The sequence below is a fragment of the Mirounga angustirostris genome, unplaced genomic scaffold (genome assembly GCF_029215605.1).
Source record: "Mirounga angustirostris isolate CCGP_5_RB_7025 unplaced genomic scaffold, mMirAng1.0.hap1 SCAF_3, whole genome shotgun sequence".
NCBI classification, from domain to species: Eukaryota; Metazoa; Chordata; class Mammalia; order Carnivora; family Phocidae; genus Mirounga; species Mirounga angustirostris.
The window spans coordinates 130,533,454-130,551,815 of NW_026991711.1; the positions used below are offsets into that span (position 1 = coordinate 130,533,454).

At 37.6% G+C, this 18,362-nt stretch overlaps 1 protein-coding gene across 8 annotated transcripts in view; it reads right to left on the minus strand.

The window, feature by feature from the left end:
* TTC21B (tetratricopeptide repeat domain 21B) overlaps positions 1-13,026 on the minus strand; it is a 94,064-nt gene extending 81,038 nt beyond the window's left edge. For all 8 annotated transcript variants that reach the window (XR_010410173.1, XM_054506157.2, XM_045868701.3 and 5 more), the window contains exons 1-6: positions 12,889-13,026; positions 9,283-9,412; positions 9,081-9,191; positions 5,819-5,985; positions 2,939-3,061; positions 35-192 (exon numbers count right to left, since the gene is read on the minus strand). Coding sequence is in view for 7 of the 8 variants with exons in the window: in XM_054506157.2 (XP_054362132.1) it covers positions 35-192; positions 2,939-3,061; positions 5,819-5,985; positions 9,081-9,191; positions 9,283-9,412; positions 12,889-12,909 (710 nt within the window). In the remaining variant the exon portion in view is untranslated. The remainder of the gene's footprint in view (positions 1-34; positions 193-2,938; positions 3,062-5,818; positions 5,986-9,080; positions 9,192-9,282; positions 9,413-12,888) is intronic.
* Between the last annotated feature and the right edge of the window lie 5,336 nt (positions 13,027-18,362).

The window sequence follows — 18,362 nt, forward strand, 5'->3', positions numbered from 1 at the left end:
CCAAAGGTACTTGTATTATATTTTTTTACTTAACCTCTGTGCTGTTTCAACAGTCTGGTCCCAATCCTGTAAGGCAAGTTGTAGTTTCATTTTCTTTACAAAAGCAGGAAGGAAACTTGGAAAGTTCACTATTATCTGGTTCACAGTCTCCAGAGCACCGGAGTAATTCTGGCGCATCTCAAGGCATTGCGCCTAATGGGAGAAAAAATGTGATATCAAAACTGTGATCATATATACCAAGGTTCTCACAACAGTTATCCTGGAAGAGGTACAATACTAGTGTTTAACACATTCTATATTTTTGTTTTCTGACTTTTCTGTAGGGAACAGTTATTTTTATAATGAGAAGTACAAAATAAGTTTTTAACAAAACAAAAACTTCAAAACATTACAGAACAATAAAAATATTTTATGTAATTGACTTTGTTATAAAACCCTAATTTGAATAACTAGAAGAGAACAATTATCTTTTAGAATAAAATATTTCTAGGTTATTTGCAAAAAGCATCTAAAATGAAGAGATTTTGTATGTTTTTTTAAAAAAATTACTTTCAGGCTAAAGAAGATAAGACTTTAAAAAATAAGCAAAATAAAGTTCAAGCAACTCCTTCTAGCTCAACATTTTCAATTCTAGAAAGTATTTTAAGGAAATAACTGAGTAAGACCACAAAAAAATATAGATTATAGTTATGGCAGATTTCTAATAGATATAATGGAAAAAATAAAAATAATCCAAAATGTCCATACAGGATTAAATTATAGCCTATCTATTTAATCAAATTTTAGGTGGTTATATGGATTTGTAGATCTATAGTTACTGACATGAAGAGATGTCATTTATAATGCAATAGTTTAACTAGTTATCTTTAATGGTGATATTTATTCTTAATTCAGATATTACTGAATTGTGAATATTTTTTACAATGTTTATGTATTACTTTCATAGTCAGAAAAAATAAAGCTATAGAGTTACTGCTTTAAGAAAAGATATGAGGCATATTTATCACATATCAGATTTTTAAAAATTTGCTTCGAGATCTCCTTTAGGAATAAATTTAGTCCTGGAATATCTCAGTTCAAAATGATCATCCAGTCTCAAAAGATGCAATATAATCCTAAAATTGGTTTGAGATTATATTTTCATGTATATTCCCATATAATTATATTCCCATATAATTAAAGTCTGAGAACCATCCAAAGATGCCATTATGTCAAAATAAATTACTATTAAAATTTCTAAATAGCTGAGAAAGATTAATGCAGAGCATTTTTTCAAATTACATATATCTTTAGAATCTGTCTAAATAGCTGGTAATGTAAAAAAAGAAAATCATGTTAAAAGACCACATCTATTACTTCCTTAGACTATCATCTCCCATATGATGCCACATACATATTAAATGAAACTAAATTTGCTGTGTATTTGGTTCACATCATTCCAAGTTGGAATTAGGCTAATGCAAACATCCTCTATTGAATTAATTGAAAAATAAATACATAATTGGGATGAGTTGTAGCAGAAAAAGAATTTAAACCAATCTTAAGTATAGGATGAAAAAGGTAAGTCCCTCCTAAAATATACTAACACCTGAAATTGCCCCACCTTAAGAGATTATCAACTAGCTTTTCTTTAAGAAATAGGGAGGAGGAGAAATGATCAAAAAAAACTTTTTAAAAACTTGATAAATACTCAATTCCTCTAGCAGTGCCTTTAGGTAAAACTTGACTCCAATCAGCTGGAATGCTAGTGTATACCATAGGTGCATATCTGAACAAGCTCACTAGCCACAGAAATTGACAAGAGTGATGAGGGGATATTAACAACAGCCAAGACACTAATAATCCTCTCCTCTTCCTTTTTATCCCCCAATTACTGCTTATCTAACAAGGTGTTTTCCTAACATATACATTTAATTTCTTGTTGCCAAATCAAAAATATGAAAAATTTTAAGGCGTTCTAAAGGCATCAATGGAACTGAAGAAAGGCCCGAATTATACATTTCTACCTACCAATGATTTCTAATGACTCTGTCAATTAATTGCTCATCCCTCACAATATAAGTCAGATCATACTGTTTCTCTTTTCATCGGCTGCCTATCTGGTTCAAATTAAAAGCCAAAGGCTTTATACAATCAGCCCTGCCTCTCCTCATTCCCCCCATGCCCACCTGCCCCCACACCCACCTTCTTTTCCTCTAGTCTCCACTTCTAACCTCCGCTTTACTCATTCCACTTTCATGTCCTGGTCTCCCAGCAATACCCTGAACATGCCTTAAGGTATTTCAACTTGTTATCTCCCCTATTTGTAATGCTTTCCTGCAGGAGCCCACGGAGCTTCAACTCTCACCTCCTATATATGTCTTTGCTCAAATGTCACTTTCTCTGACCACATCATTTAAACCTACAAATTCATAACCCAGCTCTACATCTCCCCCTTTACCTGATTTATTTATTTTTCCATTGCACTTATCACCTTCTAATACGCTACATAATTTACTTATTTATTTTTTATTATGTTATGTTAATCACCATACATCATTAGTTTTTGAGGTTTACTTATTTATTTTATTGTCCGTCTCCAACAACAGAGTATAAGCTCCAAAAAGCAAGAAGTTTTATTTTGCTTCAGGGTATCCCTAGTATCTGGAGTGATGCCTTGCACACATTAGACTATAAATTTTTAGTGAGTAAATGATATAGGAACCGCCACCAACAACAATTAAAACCAATCAAGATTTAGGAATTTGGTAAGGAATACATCTCTCTAGTTTGTTGTTCACTGTCCTGTACAAATAAAATCCAAGTCCCTCCCATAACTGAGAGCTGATAAAAGTAACATGACAATTATTATCTTTTTTGGGCTACTCATTTTGTTGGGTTTCCAATATATTATGAATAAATTTTAAAACATGATTTATTTACCCTCACTCCAACTCACCTTACCCAGCAGAGCGAAAATATCATTTCCGTCTTGTAATCCCTCCTCAAAATATCTCAGTGCTTTTTTAGTATAAGGTTCTTTTCCTCTTGTGATATCAAGCCATGCTCTCAAAACCTGTCCCTGTAGAATGAAAAATTCTAATCATACTTTCATTTTATTGTAAATGAAAGAAATAAATGTTGATGAAAGAGGTAAACCTAACATCCTTTTTTGTGATTAGTAACAAAAAATCACTCTGTCAAAAATGTTATGAATAATAAGAGTGTTCAGTAAAACTGTTTTCAAACCCTTTCCAGCCTAAGTCTCAGGAACTGTTATGTATTTCAGCCCTTACGGTTACAACATATTCAATATTAATATTAAGAAACTTATCAAACATTCCATTAATCCTAAATAACCAATATTCTTACCTGGGACTTTGCTAGTAAATTACTTTAGTAATTTGTGCCACTGAAGCGAGCACTAGTAAATTATTAATAGTAATTGTTAAACATGTAATTCAATACACAAACAAGAATCCATTACCTCTTTTTTTGGGCAAACAGACCAAGTGAACTAAGATGGAAAAACAGAAGTGTCTTGCTTGATACGTATTAAAAATTAAGATAATCTGGCAACTATCTTAATCCTTGTGACTCGTCCACTGAGTTTCAAATGAAAGGAAAAATGGCCTCAGAAATCAAAGACTGAAGAAGTCATGGATGCTTACTTTCAGAAATGCTACTGAGTCAGCAGGTTATAAGGTTTATAGGATTAGAAAGAAGATGGATACATGTTACTGTACTTTTCAGTGTCCAAAAAAATTGTGAAATCTGTTCTTCTATCAAAAAATTTCTAGGTTAACTCATAAACTTGTAAATCTTTAAGATTATATTTACCTCCCTGCATTTCACTTGAAAAGAAAGATATGAATACTAAAACAATGCTATTTCTCTCTTTTTTTTTTTAAAGATTTATTTATTTATTTGAGAGAGCGAGAATGAGAGAGAGAGAGTACATGAGAGGGGGGAGGGTTAGAGGGAGAAGCAGGCTCCTCGCCGAGCAGGGAGCCTGATGCGGGACTCGATCCCGGGACTCCAGGATCATGACCTGAGCCGAAGGCAGTCGCTTAACCAACTGAGCCACCCAGGCGCCCCTATTTCTCTCTTTTTTAAAGATTTTATTTACTTGAGAGGGCAAGCATGCGCATGTGTGCAGGAGCAGGGGTGGGGGCAAAGAGAGAGGGAGAGGGACAGCAGGCCCCTCACTGAGCAGGGAGCTGGATGCAGGGCTAGATCCCAGGACCCCAGGATCATGAACTGAGCTGAAGGTAGAGATTTAACCCACTGAGCCACCCAGGTGCCCCTAAAACAATGCTATTTCTATTCACTAGATCAATGTCTGTATTTGAATCATTTCAACTATTGTCTCTGTGTGGATGATGCCCAGCCTTTTTTCTAGTCCAATACCTCATCTAAACTTTTCTTTTTCCAAAAGCTCATCTACTATCTCCATCACACTGTTCTACCAGAGATGGAAACACAGCATGTCTGGAACCAAATATCCTACCCCCTCCAAGATTACCTTCTCATCCCAACATTCTCTGTTCATGTTAACCTGAACCATGGTCTCTGAACTGTCCAGGCTTAAGACCTCAGAGAGACATCCTTGATATCTGACACCTCAAAATCTTGCCCCTGCCACTTATAATCAGTTGACAGCTCTTGTGGGTATTTAATAATTCTCAAACTTATACCCATGGTACAATATTTTAGTCTAGGCTCACAAAACCTTCTGTCAGAAAGCATGTACTACCATTTTTGGGGCTGCACTCTAGTTTCTCTCCACACCAATTCATCCTATAAACCATCATTAAATCAGTCTTGTAAATTTGCACTCTAATAATACCACTGCCACGATTAAAAACCTCAATAACGGGGAGGCCTGGGTGGCTCAGTTGGTTAAGCGTCTGCCTTTGGCTCAGGTCATAATCCCAGGGTCCTGGGATTGAGTCCCGCATCGGGCTCCCTGCTCATTGAGGAGCCTGCTTCTCCCTCTGCCGGCCATTCCCCCTGCATGTGCTCACTCTCTCTCTCTCTCTCTCTGACAAATAAATAAAAATCTTAAAAAAAAAAAAAACCACACACACCTCAATGACCTCTCCATTGCCTATCAAATTAGATATAAATATGTGTATACATCTCCTTGTTTTTCTTATTTCCATTTATTATTTCCCACCTTGGGAGTACTGCTTCCCTTTTCCATCATCTTTGCATTTGGAAACTGTATCCATCTTTCAGGTTTCAGCTCAAATGCTACTTCCTTCAAGAAATTCTTCCTCATTCTCCTAACACTTATAGATGCAATCTCTCCTTAAACTCTTAGAACAATGCCTAGCACAAAGTAAGTGAGCAATAACTTAATTACTATTTTATATTTTAATCACATGTCTCTCATACCACTTATAAATGTTCTCATAATATTAGCTGGGTATGTGCTCTATAACACTACTAGACTGATCCATCCATGTAAGTAAAGTTTATGTATTCCTGATCTTTGTATCATTAACAGTGCAAATATCAGTGCCTTGTATCTAGAGTTCGATAAGGAAAGTGAGAGGAAAGGACAGATAAGGAAGGAAGGGAGGAAAGGGACCAGGGAGGAATCTTTTAAAGAGTTAATAAATAGCATAAAAACAAACAACCTTAGACAACCACAATTTTACAAAATAAAGCTTTTACAATCTTTTACAATAGTTTTGTAATATTTACAATATTTACAAAATATTAAAATAAAGCTATTTATAAAACGAGAATAGAGTAGAATAATAAGGAATACTACTGAAAATATAAGCTTCTTTTACTAGTGTATCTATTTCAAAATAAGAAACCCAGTTACCTCTTTATTGCCATTTGACATTTTGATCATTCTGTCAATATACTCTCTAGCCTTGTCATGACGGCCAATGTGCCATAGAAATAAGCCTGCATGGTACAAAGCTTTCGGCCCAGCTCCTTTACGTTGCTCCTTCACTCTGGCATCTGATTCCAGAATAGCTTCTCTATCTAGGAGGGGAAAAAAGGCATTAAATGAAAATTAAATTCTAGATCAAGTGTTCATAATGGGTCAATTAACAGAGCACAGAATATAGTTCTCTCTATAGCACCACTGTCTAATAGAAATAAAATACAAGCCACATTTGTAATTTAAAATTTCCTAGTAGCCACATCAAAGTAGCAAAAAGAAACAAGTAAAATTGATTTCAATAATATTTTATTTAACCTAATATATCCAAGTTATCATTCCAACACAAAATTGACATGAAAATTGAGATACTTTATTAAATTTTTAAAATCTCATATGTATCTTATACAAAGTATATCTAAATTATGATGCTAAATTTTCTTCAAAAATACTTGATTTGGGGCGCCTGGGTGGCTTAGTCTGTTAAGCATCTGCCTTCAACTCAGGTTATGATCCCAGGGTCCTGGGATCGAGCTCTGTGTCAGGCACCCTGCTCAGCAGGGAGTCTGCTTCTCCCTCTGCCCCTCCCCCTCTCATGCTCTCTCTCTCTCTCTCTCTCTCTCTCTCTCTAATAAAAAGTTTAATAAAAAAATACTTGATTTGTACTTAGATTCCATAAAATTTATAGCTAAAAATAGCAGATTCATATATTCACTATTCCAAACATAACTTTTCTAATAACTGAATCAAGTATCAGTTTTTAAACTTACATTTAATTAAAATTAAATGTGTATTTTAAATTTAGTCTCTCAAACTAGATACATTTCAAGTACTCAGCAGCCACGTGTGGTTAATGATCACTGTAATGTACACTATAGTTCTACAGTTTACGTCATTCTCAAGATCTAAAGGCTAAATATGCAAATTTTTTTAAATAATAAGACTTGAAAAAATTAGCAATGATTCTAAAATTATTAGGGGCAAATCCAAAACTAGTACTCAAATTACCCAACTCCCTAATCCAATTCTAAAATATGTAAACATTCCTGGCTATTGTCATAGGCCAGTGAAAGGTAATATAATTACTATTATTTACATGGTTTAATACCGACTGCTTGGCAGCTCCCTTACAAAGACGGTCTACCTCTAATAACTCTAACCATTAAATCTATTAGGTACGTACTTAGGACACAAATGTCAATTAGATCCAAATCCTGAATTGAATCAGAATATGGATCAGCTATGCAATAAGTTATAAGAAATGTCAAAGTTGAAGACTGTGATTCTAACCAACTACCTTTCTGGAAATACCAGAAAACGGTATTATCTCTTCCTTTTATCTCTAATGATACCAATGTAAACTTACATTTTGAGCTCACAAAACAAAATTGTTTTTGGAAGGCTACAGATTGCCTGGCAAGAAGACCCTCCAACACTCCCACTTGAACACCTTCATAAGTTCTCATTAAATAGTCATGATACAGAAAGAGAACTCATCAGGGCAGGGGCAGGATTTGTACTTTCCTGCTAGATGTCCATCAAGTCCCATGTGGGGCATCTGTTAGCTGTGACACCATCTGCACAAAGCTGGCTCTTACCAGATATCAGCTCACGTTCTTAAAGCACGACAGCCCTTTTATAATCAGGGCTTATGTCAGCATTTAGGAAGAATGAACGTGAACAATCAAGGGCCTTCCTAGGCAATACTGATGGACATCTGGGTCTCTCCTGAGCTTAACCCCACTCAGAATCATCTACGGCAGAAAGTAGAGTCAGTACTCAGGTGTTTCTACACAGTATTTCTGCCTCCATCTTTTTACTGTCCTGGAAATCACATTTCCCAACAGAACCAACACCCCTTGAGAACAACCAATTAAATGAAAACGTGATTCTAAGAGGAAAATATTTGGTACTAATTTGTTTTTTAGATTTACTGGCTATATCTCTCCATGCAAATTCTCTGCTCTACCTAATACACTCCTGCTGGATCAGAGACCCATACAAGAGCCTAATCCTGAACCACTTCGACATATTTCCCATCGATTTAGCCTGACAAATATGCTTTATATTCAAATCCTACTTGTCCTTCAAAGACCAGATTAAGGCCCCACAAAACCTCCACAGCCTTCTACGGATTAACAGTACATAATCATTTTCAGTTAATTATGGACTCATTTGTTTTCTCATAATTTTATTTAATAGTAACATTAGCATTTAACCTTTGTGGGTTTTACATTTTCTTTTCTTCACTAGACTATAAACTTGATGTCACAGACCACTTTTTACAATTCTTTTGTATTCTCTAACTATATTTGACATAGTCCCTTGCAGAAAGTAAGCATCTAGTCATTAGATTTGTTTACTTGTTACACATATTAATGTTTTAAATAACTTTTTGTTCATTTGTGCAAGTGTATGTGAGGTGAAGGAGGTATGTGATACTTTGCTAAGGAAAAAAATTTTCTAATATTAAGAAAAAATTCTGTGACATCTGATTACTGTCTAATTATTTGAAACATGATCTATATTTACAATGCTATTAGCTGTTAGTGAATGTATATAAAAGAATACAATACTATTTCCTCTTTATTACCTATAATTATGATATTCTGCTTCCACCATTAAGATCCACCATATATTGACAGTTCACATAATTTTAATTGCTGGTTTATGCATAAAGTTCTCTCTATAATTTACTTATACTTTCCAGCCGACTACTGGATAAAAATTTACTGCATATCTTCCAAGAGCTAGCAAGCCCCCTGTGGGGATGTGTACAGGCCTTGAAGAAGCTTAAGATACAGTGGAAGAGATAAATTGCATATAGCTATAGATTTGCACATAACAAGCTATAAAGTTGGCTGCTGCAGAGCAATTTCCGCATATACCTCTTTTGCGCTGTCCTTTGCTTAATAACTGCCAATATACATTCAACTTGATATTAATTCCAATGATCCCTATATAGAAATGAAACTTCTGTCGTAAGATATATGGAATATGAAAGGGATATAAGACACATATTTCTTGTGCTTGACATATTTGTAACCTTGTCAGGGAAGATAAGACAAATTGATAAAATAGTATTCACAGAAAATTATAATATAGTATTATTAGACTAAGTGCAATGGTAATTGAGAAAAATCAAAATGAATTGAGTAGAAAAAATTGTCTTAAGCCTTAAACTTAAATACTATACCTGGATTAGGACTCATTTTATGGGCATATATCAGTGCAATTAGAGAACAAAGTGATACATCTTGTTTATTTTTAATAGCCTCAAATTCGCGAAGAGCTTCTTGAGTTTTACCTGAAAATCAAAATTATAATGTGAAAAACTGTTCATACTACAAAACAAGAACTTAAAAACGTATGGAACATGTTTAATAATTAGCACGTACCTTCCATTAATGTACCATAGGCATGATAAAACCTGAACACTGGGTCATTGCCATACCTCTTAACTCCTTCACTGGCAGTAAGTAACACATGATGGAAATATTTCTCTTGACAATAGTAATTAATCAAAGTCTAAAAGGAAATAAGGACTAAATGTTAAAAGAGATTTTGCTGTTCTGAAATACCATAAGAAACAGATATTTACCTAAAATCTTGAATAATCTAAAATTCAGATGTGATTTTTTTTTTCTTCCAAGTTCCTGAAAATATTTTAAAGACTAGCACTTAACACTAAGGAATGCAAAACACAATGAACACAAAATTTTTGAAAAAACTCAATGTTTCCTAATAATTTCAGTCTTCTTTTTCTAAATTGTTTGTTAACAATACTGAAGTTGGGCTACTTTCACCTCTCTCCTTTCCTTTGCCCATATTTTCTTAAAGGTTTTAGAAAATGGGAAAACAGACAAAAAACAGGAATAATAAGAGGCTTCCATTGCCAGACCATAGGATTCTTTTTTAAAAAATCTTGCTTCTATTTTGTTGTTACAGCATTACAAAGTAATAACAAACTGAATTCAGCAATTCATTGTCAAATGTTGTCTTGTTCTCTGAGTTCTACAACAAATCACTGTCAGTAAGAACAAATGATCTAAACTGTTTCTTAATGGAAATTACTATCTTTAAGCCCTTTCTGAAATTGTTTTATTTAGATTTACATGGCAGAAAACTAGTATTGGGAGATACTAAGTTCAGATTAATTGGGTCTATGCTTTACACCTTTTGCTCAGGATCATGTGTAAGGCTTGGTTGCTAACCTAATCAAAGAGGGAAGTCAGATTCACTATCACTGAGATACACCTGATTCACCTCCATTAACCAATCTGGGCCATCCCATACTCACCTACTGACTCTGAAGCTGGTACAGCAGGGGCGAGAAATAAGGATGAAGCAGCAACTGACAGGATTGAAATATGAGTGTCTAAACTGCTCTTTTTTTTACAATCTGTTGTTTCTGAAGGGCTACAGTTCACATGCTTCTCTAGAGCAGTTAGGCAAACATTCTCTGTAACTTCTACTCTGCTTCCCTCCTTGCGGTTACTGCTCTCTAGTTCCTGTGCCCCCCACAGCACACTCCAGTAAAGTGCAGTTTTGCTCCAGTGCCCTTCCCTAAGATCGCAGATGACCTCTTAGTTTACCACAACTGAGGACTTCCGTTCAGCATTTAAGCACCTACAACTCTCCTGAAAGGTATCATAAAAAGGACATGGATTTAAAGGTGAAAAGAACTGTTTTTAAATTTCTGGTCCATCTTACAGCACCTTAGTTTGCTCATTTGTAAAAAGGCTGTTAGTTATTTACGGATCATTGTGAGAATTAATTATGACATTATACTGTAAAGCTCCTAAAAAAATAAGTTCCTCTGAACCCCATACATTGATGAAGTAAAAAACGTAGTATCCAATCAAGACCTCTCATCTAAGCTCCAGATTCATCTTTCCATTTGCCCCTGCTACCCAAGCCCGAAATCAAGTCATGGCATGCTCCCTTCCAGTTTGCCCAGTCCCCCGATTCTAACCAGTCAGTAAGGCTCTTCTGTTTCTCTAGCCTACGGCCTACTCTCCATACCTTACCACTCCTTGGTTTGTTCAGTCCAACAAACATTTACTGCCTACCAGTGCCAGGCACTGGGCTAGATGCTGTGAATGTGAAGATGAGTAAAATATGGTTCCTAACCCAGAAAAGCTTAAATTCTCCAACTGAGACTAGAATCTAAAGACTAACAAATACAATGCAGTAAATGCAAGCAAGAAAAGAGCTTAGAAAGTGCTTTAGGGATGTCGAAGAATGACGCTGGGGTACGGGAGGATGGAAGAATAAAAGTAAGGGAAAGATTCTCTGGGAGGACTTCAGAACTGCCTCTTGACTCGTGAACTCCTCACTCTCCCTCCACACATACACATTCTCCCTATTTCCCTTTCGAGATCCTCGAGGAAGACAGAAGACTTAGCCAGGCACGGTAACCTCAAAAACAGACATAAGAAATCAGCAACGATACACAAGGATGGGGTGGGGATGGAGAGGACTGAAAGCCATTTTATTTTGTAGAGCAGAGATTGGCAAACTATGGCCTGCTGCATCTCTTTGTACGGGCAGCAAACTAAGAATGGTTTGTACATTTTCAAATGGTTGAGGGGGAAAAAGAAAAAAAAAAAGCAAAAGAAGAAAAAAATACTCATAATGTGAAAATTTTAAGAAATTCAAACTTTAGTGTCCATAAATAAAGTTTTATTGGAACAGGGCTGTGCTCATTTGTTTAAGTATGTCTATGGCTGCTTTCAAGCTACAATGACAGATTAGATGACGGAGACACTCTGGCCTGAAAAACCCAAGAAAATGTACTATTTGACCCTTTATAGGAAAAGTTTGCCATTCCCTGTTTTAGAGTCTTAAGAAAACAGATAATAGAATGAGGAGGTTGGAGAGAAAGGTAGGGTCTAGCAGGGCCTCATATTAAGTCCTTGGATTTGCTCTTCTAGTCTAAGTGATGAGGAATCACATAACTGTATTTAGCATGAAAGTGTTTTTATTAAAGATTTCATTTGGGTGGTAGTGGAAAGGATAAATTAAAGTGATGAAAAAAATTAAGTAGATGGGGAAAGGTAGCTCAGGCAAAAAAAGCTGCCAGCGCTCCCTATCACTGCCAAATTGTCCTTCATCCACTTATCTCCACCTAACATGGTACTTCCTGTCTCTCACCCTACTCAAATGTAAGCTCCAAAGACTGGGAGAATTTTTCTTAGTTTTAATATTGCAGGGCTGATTATCTTCAGGGCCTAGAATAGCGCCAGCAATATAGCGTGCATTCAATACATATTTACTTACGAACAAGTATTTGTTGGGTTAATTTAAGGTTTTTGTCCAGCATTAGACTGTAAAATCTGTGAAGGCAAGGACGGTCTCCAGCTTCTAGTGGACACAGAGTGAGCCCTCCATCAACATGTGCTGAACGACTTAATCAGTGAACAAATGGAGACTATCACCCTACAAAAAAAACCTTGTAATTCTCAAGCCTCATGCCCCTGTTTTTAGATCATTTCTTAAGGGGTCTGTCATAAAATATTTGCTTAATAGATGATCAGTGACGGAGAGGACCATCACCCTCAAATACTCTTCCGCTTCCAAGCCTCTGTCTTTGTTTTCATGTAATCTTTCCGTGCCCCTTTCTGTGCAACAGGTTTACTGACATGACTTTGCTTAATTAAGTCCTTAAAAATCGCACCGGGAGGCGCCGTTGGTGTTACTCGTTGACCAAGCTTTCTGAGCCGACGGGATACAAAGTACAAGTACACACCACAAACCGGGTGGGACAAGCACCCGACCGCGATGCCTTAGCAGCTTGGCGCGCGGGCTGCCCTGGACCTCAAGATTTCAAAGCAGGGCCCACGGAGGTGGCCCGAGTGATGCAGCTATGGGCCCACACGCCACGCTGGGGCCCCTGGCGAACTGGGGCAGCAAAAGCACAGCAGGGTAATGACGCCCTCGCTAATTCTGCCCCTCCCCAGGCTCCCCGGCCCCCTCGCTACCGGCAAAGGCAGCTCGCTCACCTTCAGCCCCTGCGAATCCATGGCTCCCACGGGGCTGGGTCGCAGGCCTCCAGGCCAAGCGCCCGGCGGAGCCCAGCCGAGCAGCCCGGAGCTCAGCGGCCCCGCAGCCCGGGCCCAAGCCCCGCTCGCGCTCCAGGACGCGGCGGGAGGGGCGGGGCGGGGCGGGCCCGCGCCGCCATTGGCTGCCGGTGGCAGGGGGCGGGCTCTCAACGCAGGGATTTGCGGGGAGGAGGTGCTGCGAGGGAGGAGGTGCTGCGAGGGAGGAGGTGCTGCGAGGAGCCGGAGGAAGGGCTGCGGGTGGGAGAGGGGGAGCGACCTGACGGGGCGGAAGGCGAAGGGGTTTCAGACGAGGGAACGGCCCAAGGAGGACAGCGGGTGGGCGGGCCCGAGGATTTGGAAGGAAGGAATTAAGGAACTAGGGCAGGAAGTAGGAAAAAGAGCAGTGTTTCCCAGCTCTGGCTACAAAGAAAGACACCATTTTCTGCCCGTTTGTGTAGAGGCCAGTTTCCGCAATGCGGCTGTTGGAGGCCTGACCGGCGCAGAGAAAAACCTTTAACTTCACGTGCAGTAGTTGTATTACCGCCGCAAGGTGGCGCAGAAAAGTCACAGTTCTTAACAGAAGGGTGATAAGCTTCTTGAGCTCTTTACAGACATTGCTGCAATCCCGTGTTTGTTAGAATACGCTTTAAACTGGTCCTTTTTTCTCTCAGATAATGACAGAGGCATTTTTTCCAGGATTTTAAGTTGACAATAAAATTACTTCCTGTGCATGGGGCGCCTGGCTGGCTCAGACGTAGAGCGTGTGACTCTTGGTCTCCCGGTCCCGAGTTCTAGACCCACGTTGGGTGTAGAACTTACTTAAAAAAAAAATTCATTCCTGTGCAAACTATTATGTTTGCACCCATTAGGCAACTCTATCAGCTGCTCATAGATTTCTTCAGGTCAGAGAATTAAATTGAATTAAAATGAAGTAAGAGATTTCCTATTTCTGCTTCAAGATACTTTAAAAATAGTGGTAAAGATTTGAGGTTTAAGTGTTCTTTGTAGATTCCAAATTTCCATACCATTGTTAATTATCTTACTTTAGTTGATATATTTGGAAGTTGCCATAATCAAATTTTAAATTTGTTGAGCAGGAGGGGCACCTAGGTGGCTCCACTGGTTGAGCTTCTGACCCCAGGTTTGGGCTCAGGTCATGATCTCAGGGTGGTGAGATCCAGGCCAGTGCCTAGCTCTGTACTAGCTCCTGCTCTCTCTCTCTCTCTCTCAAATAAATAAATCAATCTTAAAAAAAATTGTTGAGGAGACAATGAACATTAGCTTTTTTCCATGCTAGTAGGTTAGGTAATGACAATCTAGAAGGAAAAAGTGGTTACTTTCCCATACTTAAAGCCTAGTAATATTTTTCGTTGGTTTCCTTTTAAAGACTGCTCCACCCAAAAAGGCACATACTGTTTTCATGAGGATTATCTTTTTTGTTTTCCATATTCATAGTCAAGCTAAACAGTGTGGACAACTTGTAAGTGCTGGTCTGATTTTCAAAGCATGTGGCATAATCTGCTCTTTGTATGCAGCAGAAAATACCACAAGCCATGGTGCTCATTAAAGTTTATCATCTTGAACTCTTTGGTTTTGGTTCCAAGTGAAAAGTTCATCTGAAAGAAAATATCTAAGGCTGTGATTAAAGGAACAGGTGGTCAGCTACCTTTCTGAGAACTTTAAAGTTTGTTTTTTTTTTTTTTTTTTTAAGATTTTATTTATTTATTTGACAGAGAGAGACACAGCGAGAGAGGAAACACATGCGGGGGGAGTGGGAGAGAGAGAAGCAGGCTTCCCGCGGAGCAGGGAGCCCGATGCAGGGCTCGATCCCAGGACTCTGGGATCGTGACCTGAGTGGAAGGTAGACACTTAACGACTGAGCCAGCCAGCCCCAGAACTTTAAAGTCTAAACTTCGACTGTAAGACCATTGGAAGGCTGCATGCTTGGACCATATTAATTTAGCCCTTTACAGAATTTCCTTCATTGAATTTTGTTCTAAGGTTAAATTATTTAACACAAAACACCATGCCTAGCACTCCATGAGTGTCTGTTGGATTAAATCTACTTTGGGAATTTGCTTTGACCACTCCTGGCAACTTGATGTTCTCCGCATAAGGTAAAAATTGTCTTTTGGATCTCAGGCCAGGAAAAACTGTCTTCCCTGAAAAACCACGGAATGTGTTCCTGAGCTCGGACATTTTTATCGGCTCACTTTTGCCTACCAACATTTGAGTATGGCATCTAAGACCCTTCACCTCATTGTCTTTTCCAACCTGCTTCACCCTTCCCAGAGCCTTTATTCCAGGCAAACGGGACAACCATTCTTTCTTCTGGGAATGCTTTCCCCTACTCTGAGCTCTTTCTTCATCTGACAAAATCTACTCTTGATTCAGAGTTCATCTCAAATCTCATTCTGTAGGAAGGCTTTAGGATCACCGTAACTGGATGGATGTGAGAGATTGCATGGGATAGTAGCAAGAATATGGTCTCCCAGACCTAAGGTAGAGCTCTTGTCTGTTTACTTTTGTGACTTAGAAAGAAGTAATTTCCTGAGCCTTAATTTCCTTATTTACCAAAGAAACTAAACACTTAACATACATGGAAAGTTCCTGACATATACTAGGCAGTCTACAACCAGTAATTTCCATTAAACATACGGTGCCCTGCAAGACCTACAGCACTTGTATATTCTTTGTATTATGGTCTTGGTGTGCTATTTGCTAATTTAATCTTATTTATTATATGGTGAGCACCTTAAGGCCATGCATGTAGTGTAGTGGGTAAGAGCTTAGTCCCTAGAGATAAATCATCTGGGATCATATCTTAATACTATTATTCACTAGTTGTTCATTTGGAAAAATTACTTAACCTCTCTGTGTTTCAGCTGTAAACTGAGACTAATACTTCAGAGAGTTGTTAAGAAGATTAAATGAGTTAATATTTAATGGACCCAGCAGTATTAGGTACATGGTAAGCAATGAATAACTTTAACCTATAATTATTTGTACTCCCAACTTCTCCAAATATAGAATATAGTATTGATTCTGTAAGCATTTAGTAAATCTTATGAGGACTGTTGGGGCCCTTCAATTGTGTCTCTGTTTAGCTTTCTTTTCTCCCATTCTTAAACTAAGCTACTTTTATCTATATCATTTCATTATATATTCTAGAAGTTAAAGGAAAACATTTAGGAAGAAGTGGTTCTGGTGAAAATAAAAGTAAAAGTAAGAAAAAATAAAACAGAGATATGGAATTTGGAATCTGGTAAGAACTCTAGAAACGATTGTCCAACTTCTTTATTTTACAAAGGAGTAGAATGAAGTCCAAAAATATAAAGTAACTCACCCAAGGTCTCACAGTTCTCTATTTCCAATCTAGCCTCCAAAGCAGTTATGAATAATGGACAAGATGAAGTGTTTTTCTTTTTTCTTAAGGCTATTACTCTAAAGTTGAAACAGGAGATAAAGAGTTTAAAAATGTGTGAAATCCAAATAAACTAGCACACAGTTCAGTCTCAGAGGTGACATCATGGGAAAGTTAGAGATTAATGAAGTCGGGAATTAGAGTTATGGCTCTGACCCTTAATAACTCTGCAACTCTAGGCAAGTGGTTAATCTTTCTCTGCTTTAGTTGATATGTTTACAATTGGAGTAATTGGAAATAGGATCATAATATTTACTTTGTCAATGTATAGACTAAATGAGATTATAGTAAGGTCATTGAAAAATTGAAAAACTCTGTGTAAAAGTTCATATCACATTTACAGAAAAACTTCATAGCACAGTTACAAGAAAGCTCCTTAAGTCATGAGCTGTTTGACTATGGGGCAGCCACCTTACTTCTCTGAGTTTAGGATCCAACCTTTCATATACAGTCTAGTGCTCTTTTCTTTTCCAAATAACACAGTACAAAAGTACCATATTTTTGAATCCTGTATGAAGCATGGTATCTGCTGACATAAAAAATATGATTGTCATAACTCATCCATTTATTTATTTTTATTTTTATATTTTTTATAATGTTATATTAGTTACCATACAGTACATCATTAGTTTTTGATGTAGTGTTCCATGATTCATTGTTTGCGTATAACACCCAGTGCTCCATGCAGTACGTGCCTTCTTTAATACCCATCACCAGGCTAACCCATCCCCCCACCCTCCTCCCCTCTAGAACCCTCAGTTTCTTTCTTGGAGTCCACAGTCTCTCATGATTCGTCTCCCCCTCCAATTTCATTCCCTCTTCATTTTTCCCTTCCTTCTCCTAATGTCCTCCATGCTATTCCTTATGTTCCACAAATAAGTGAAACCATATGATAATTGACTTTCTCAGCTTGACCTATTTCACTTAACATAATCTCCTCCAGTCCCATCCATGCTGATGCAAAAGTTGGGTATTCATCCTTTCTGATGGCTGAGTAATGTTCCATTGTATTTATGGACCACATCTTCTTTATCCATTCGTCTGTTGAAGGGCATCTCGGCTCTTTCCACAGTTTGGCTGTTGCGGACATTGCTGCTATGAACATTGGGGTGCATATGGCCCTTCTTTTCACTACATCTGTGTTTTGGGGGTAAATACCCAGGAGTGCAATTACTGGGTCATAGGGTAGCTCTATTTTTAATTTTTTGAGGAACCTCCACACTGGAGAAAGGGGAACTCTCTTACACTGTTGGTGGGAATGCAAGTTGGTACAGCCACTTTGGAAAACAGTGTGGAGGTTCCTCAAAAAACAACTCATCCATTTAAAATTCTACAATTTTACTCATTTAAGTTAGGGAGAAGACAGTAATGGTCAGGCACATGCCTTTCACATTTCTTTTGCTTAATAACACTATAGAGGAAGTTGAAGATGTGATCTAACTTCTAACAATATATTGTTTAATCATTTATTCATTTCATTCAGCCAAACATTTAATGAGTGCCTATGACTGAGAACAAAATTCTTGTTCCCACCCTCTTATACTTTAAAGTCTAGTAAAGGTAGACAGACATTGAATAGGTAGTCACAAAAGGAAATGAATAAATTACAATTAGTGACAGCTTTAATAGCTGTTTTAGGAAGGCAGTTAAACAAGAGACTAAATTGAGTGGTCTCTTCACAACTTCGGATTAGTATATTAAGAATGAAGTGAAATTAACATCACTTGTTACAGTCCAGAGACTCCTTCTAGTCAATTCCTACAATTGACTTCAACCACTGATACTTTGTTTTTCTTCAAAATGACCCAGACAGCTCAGATATCTGGCTAAGAACTTCCTGATAACAGAAAAATTTGCTTCTTGCTCACCTGTCAGATGTAGTGACTGTTTCCACTCAAATACCATGATGGAGACTTACCAGGAAAGTTATTTTTTCTTGGGTTTCTTGATTATATCTTGACATTTCATCTATGCAAAAGTAGGAGAGAGAAGATACAGAAAAATACTTTTC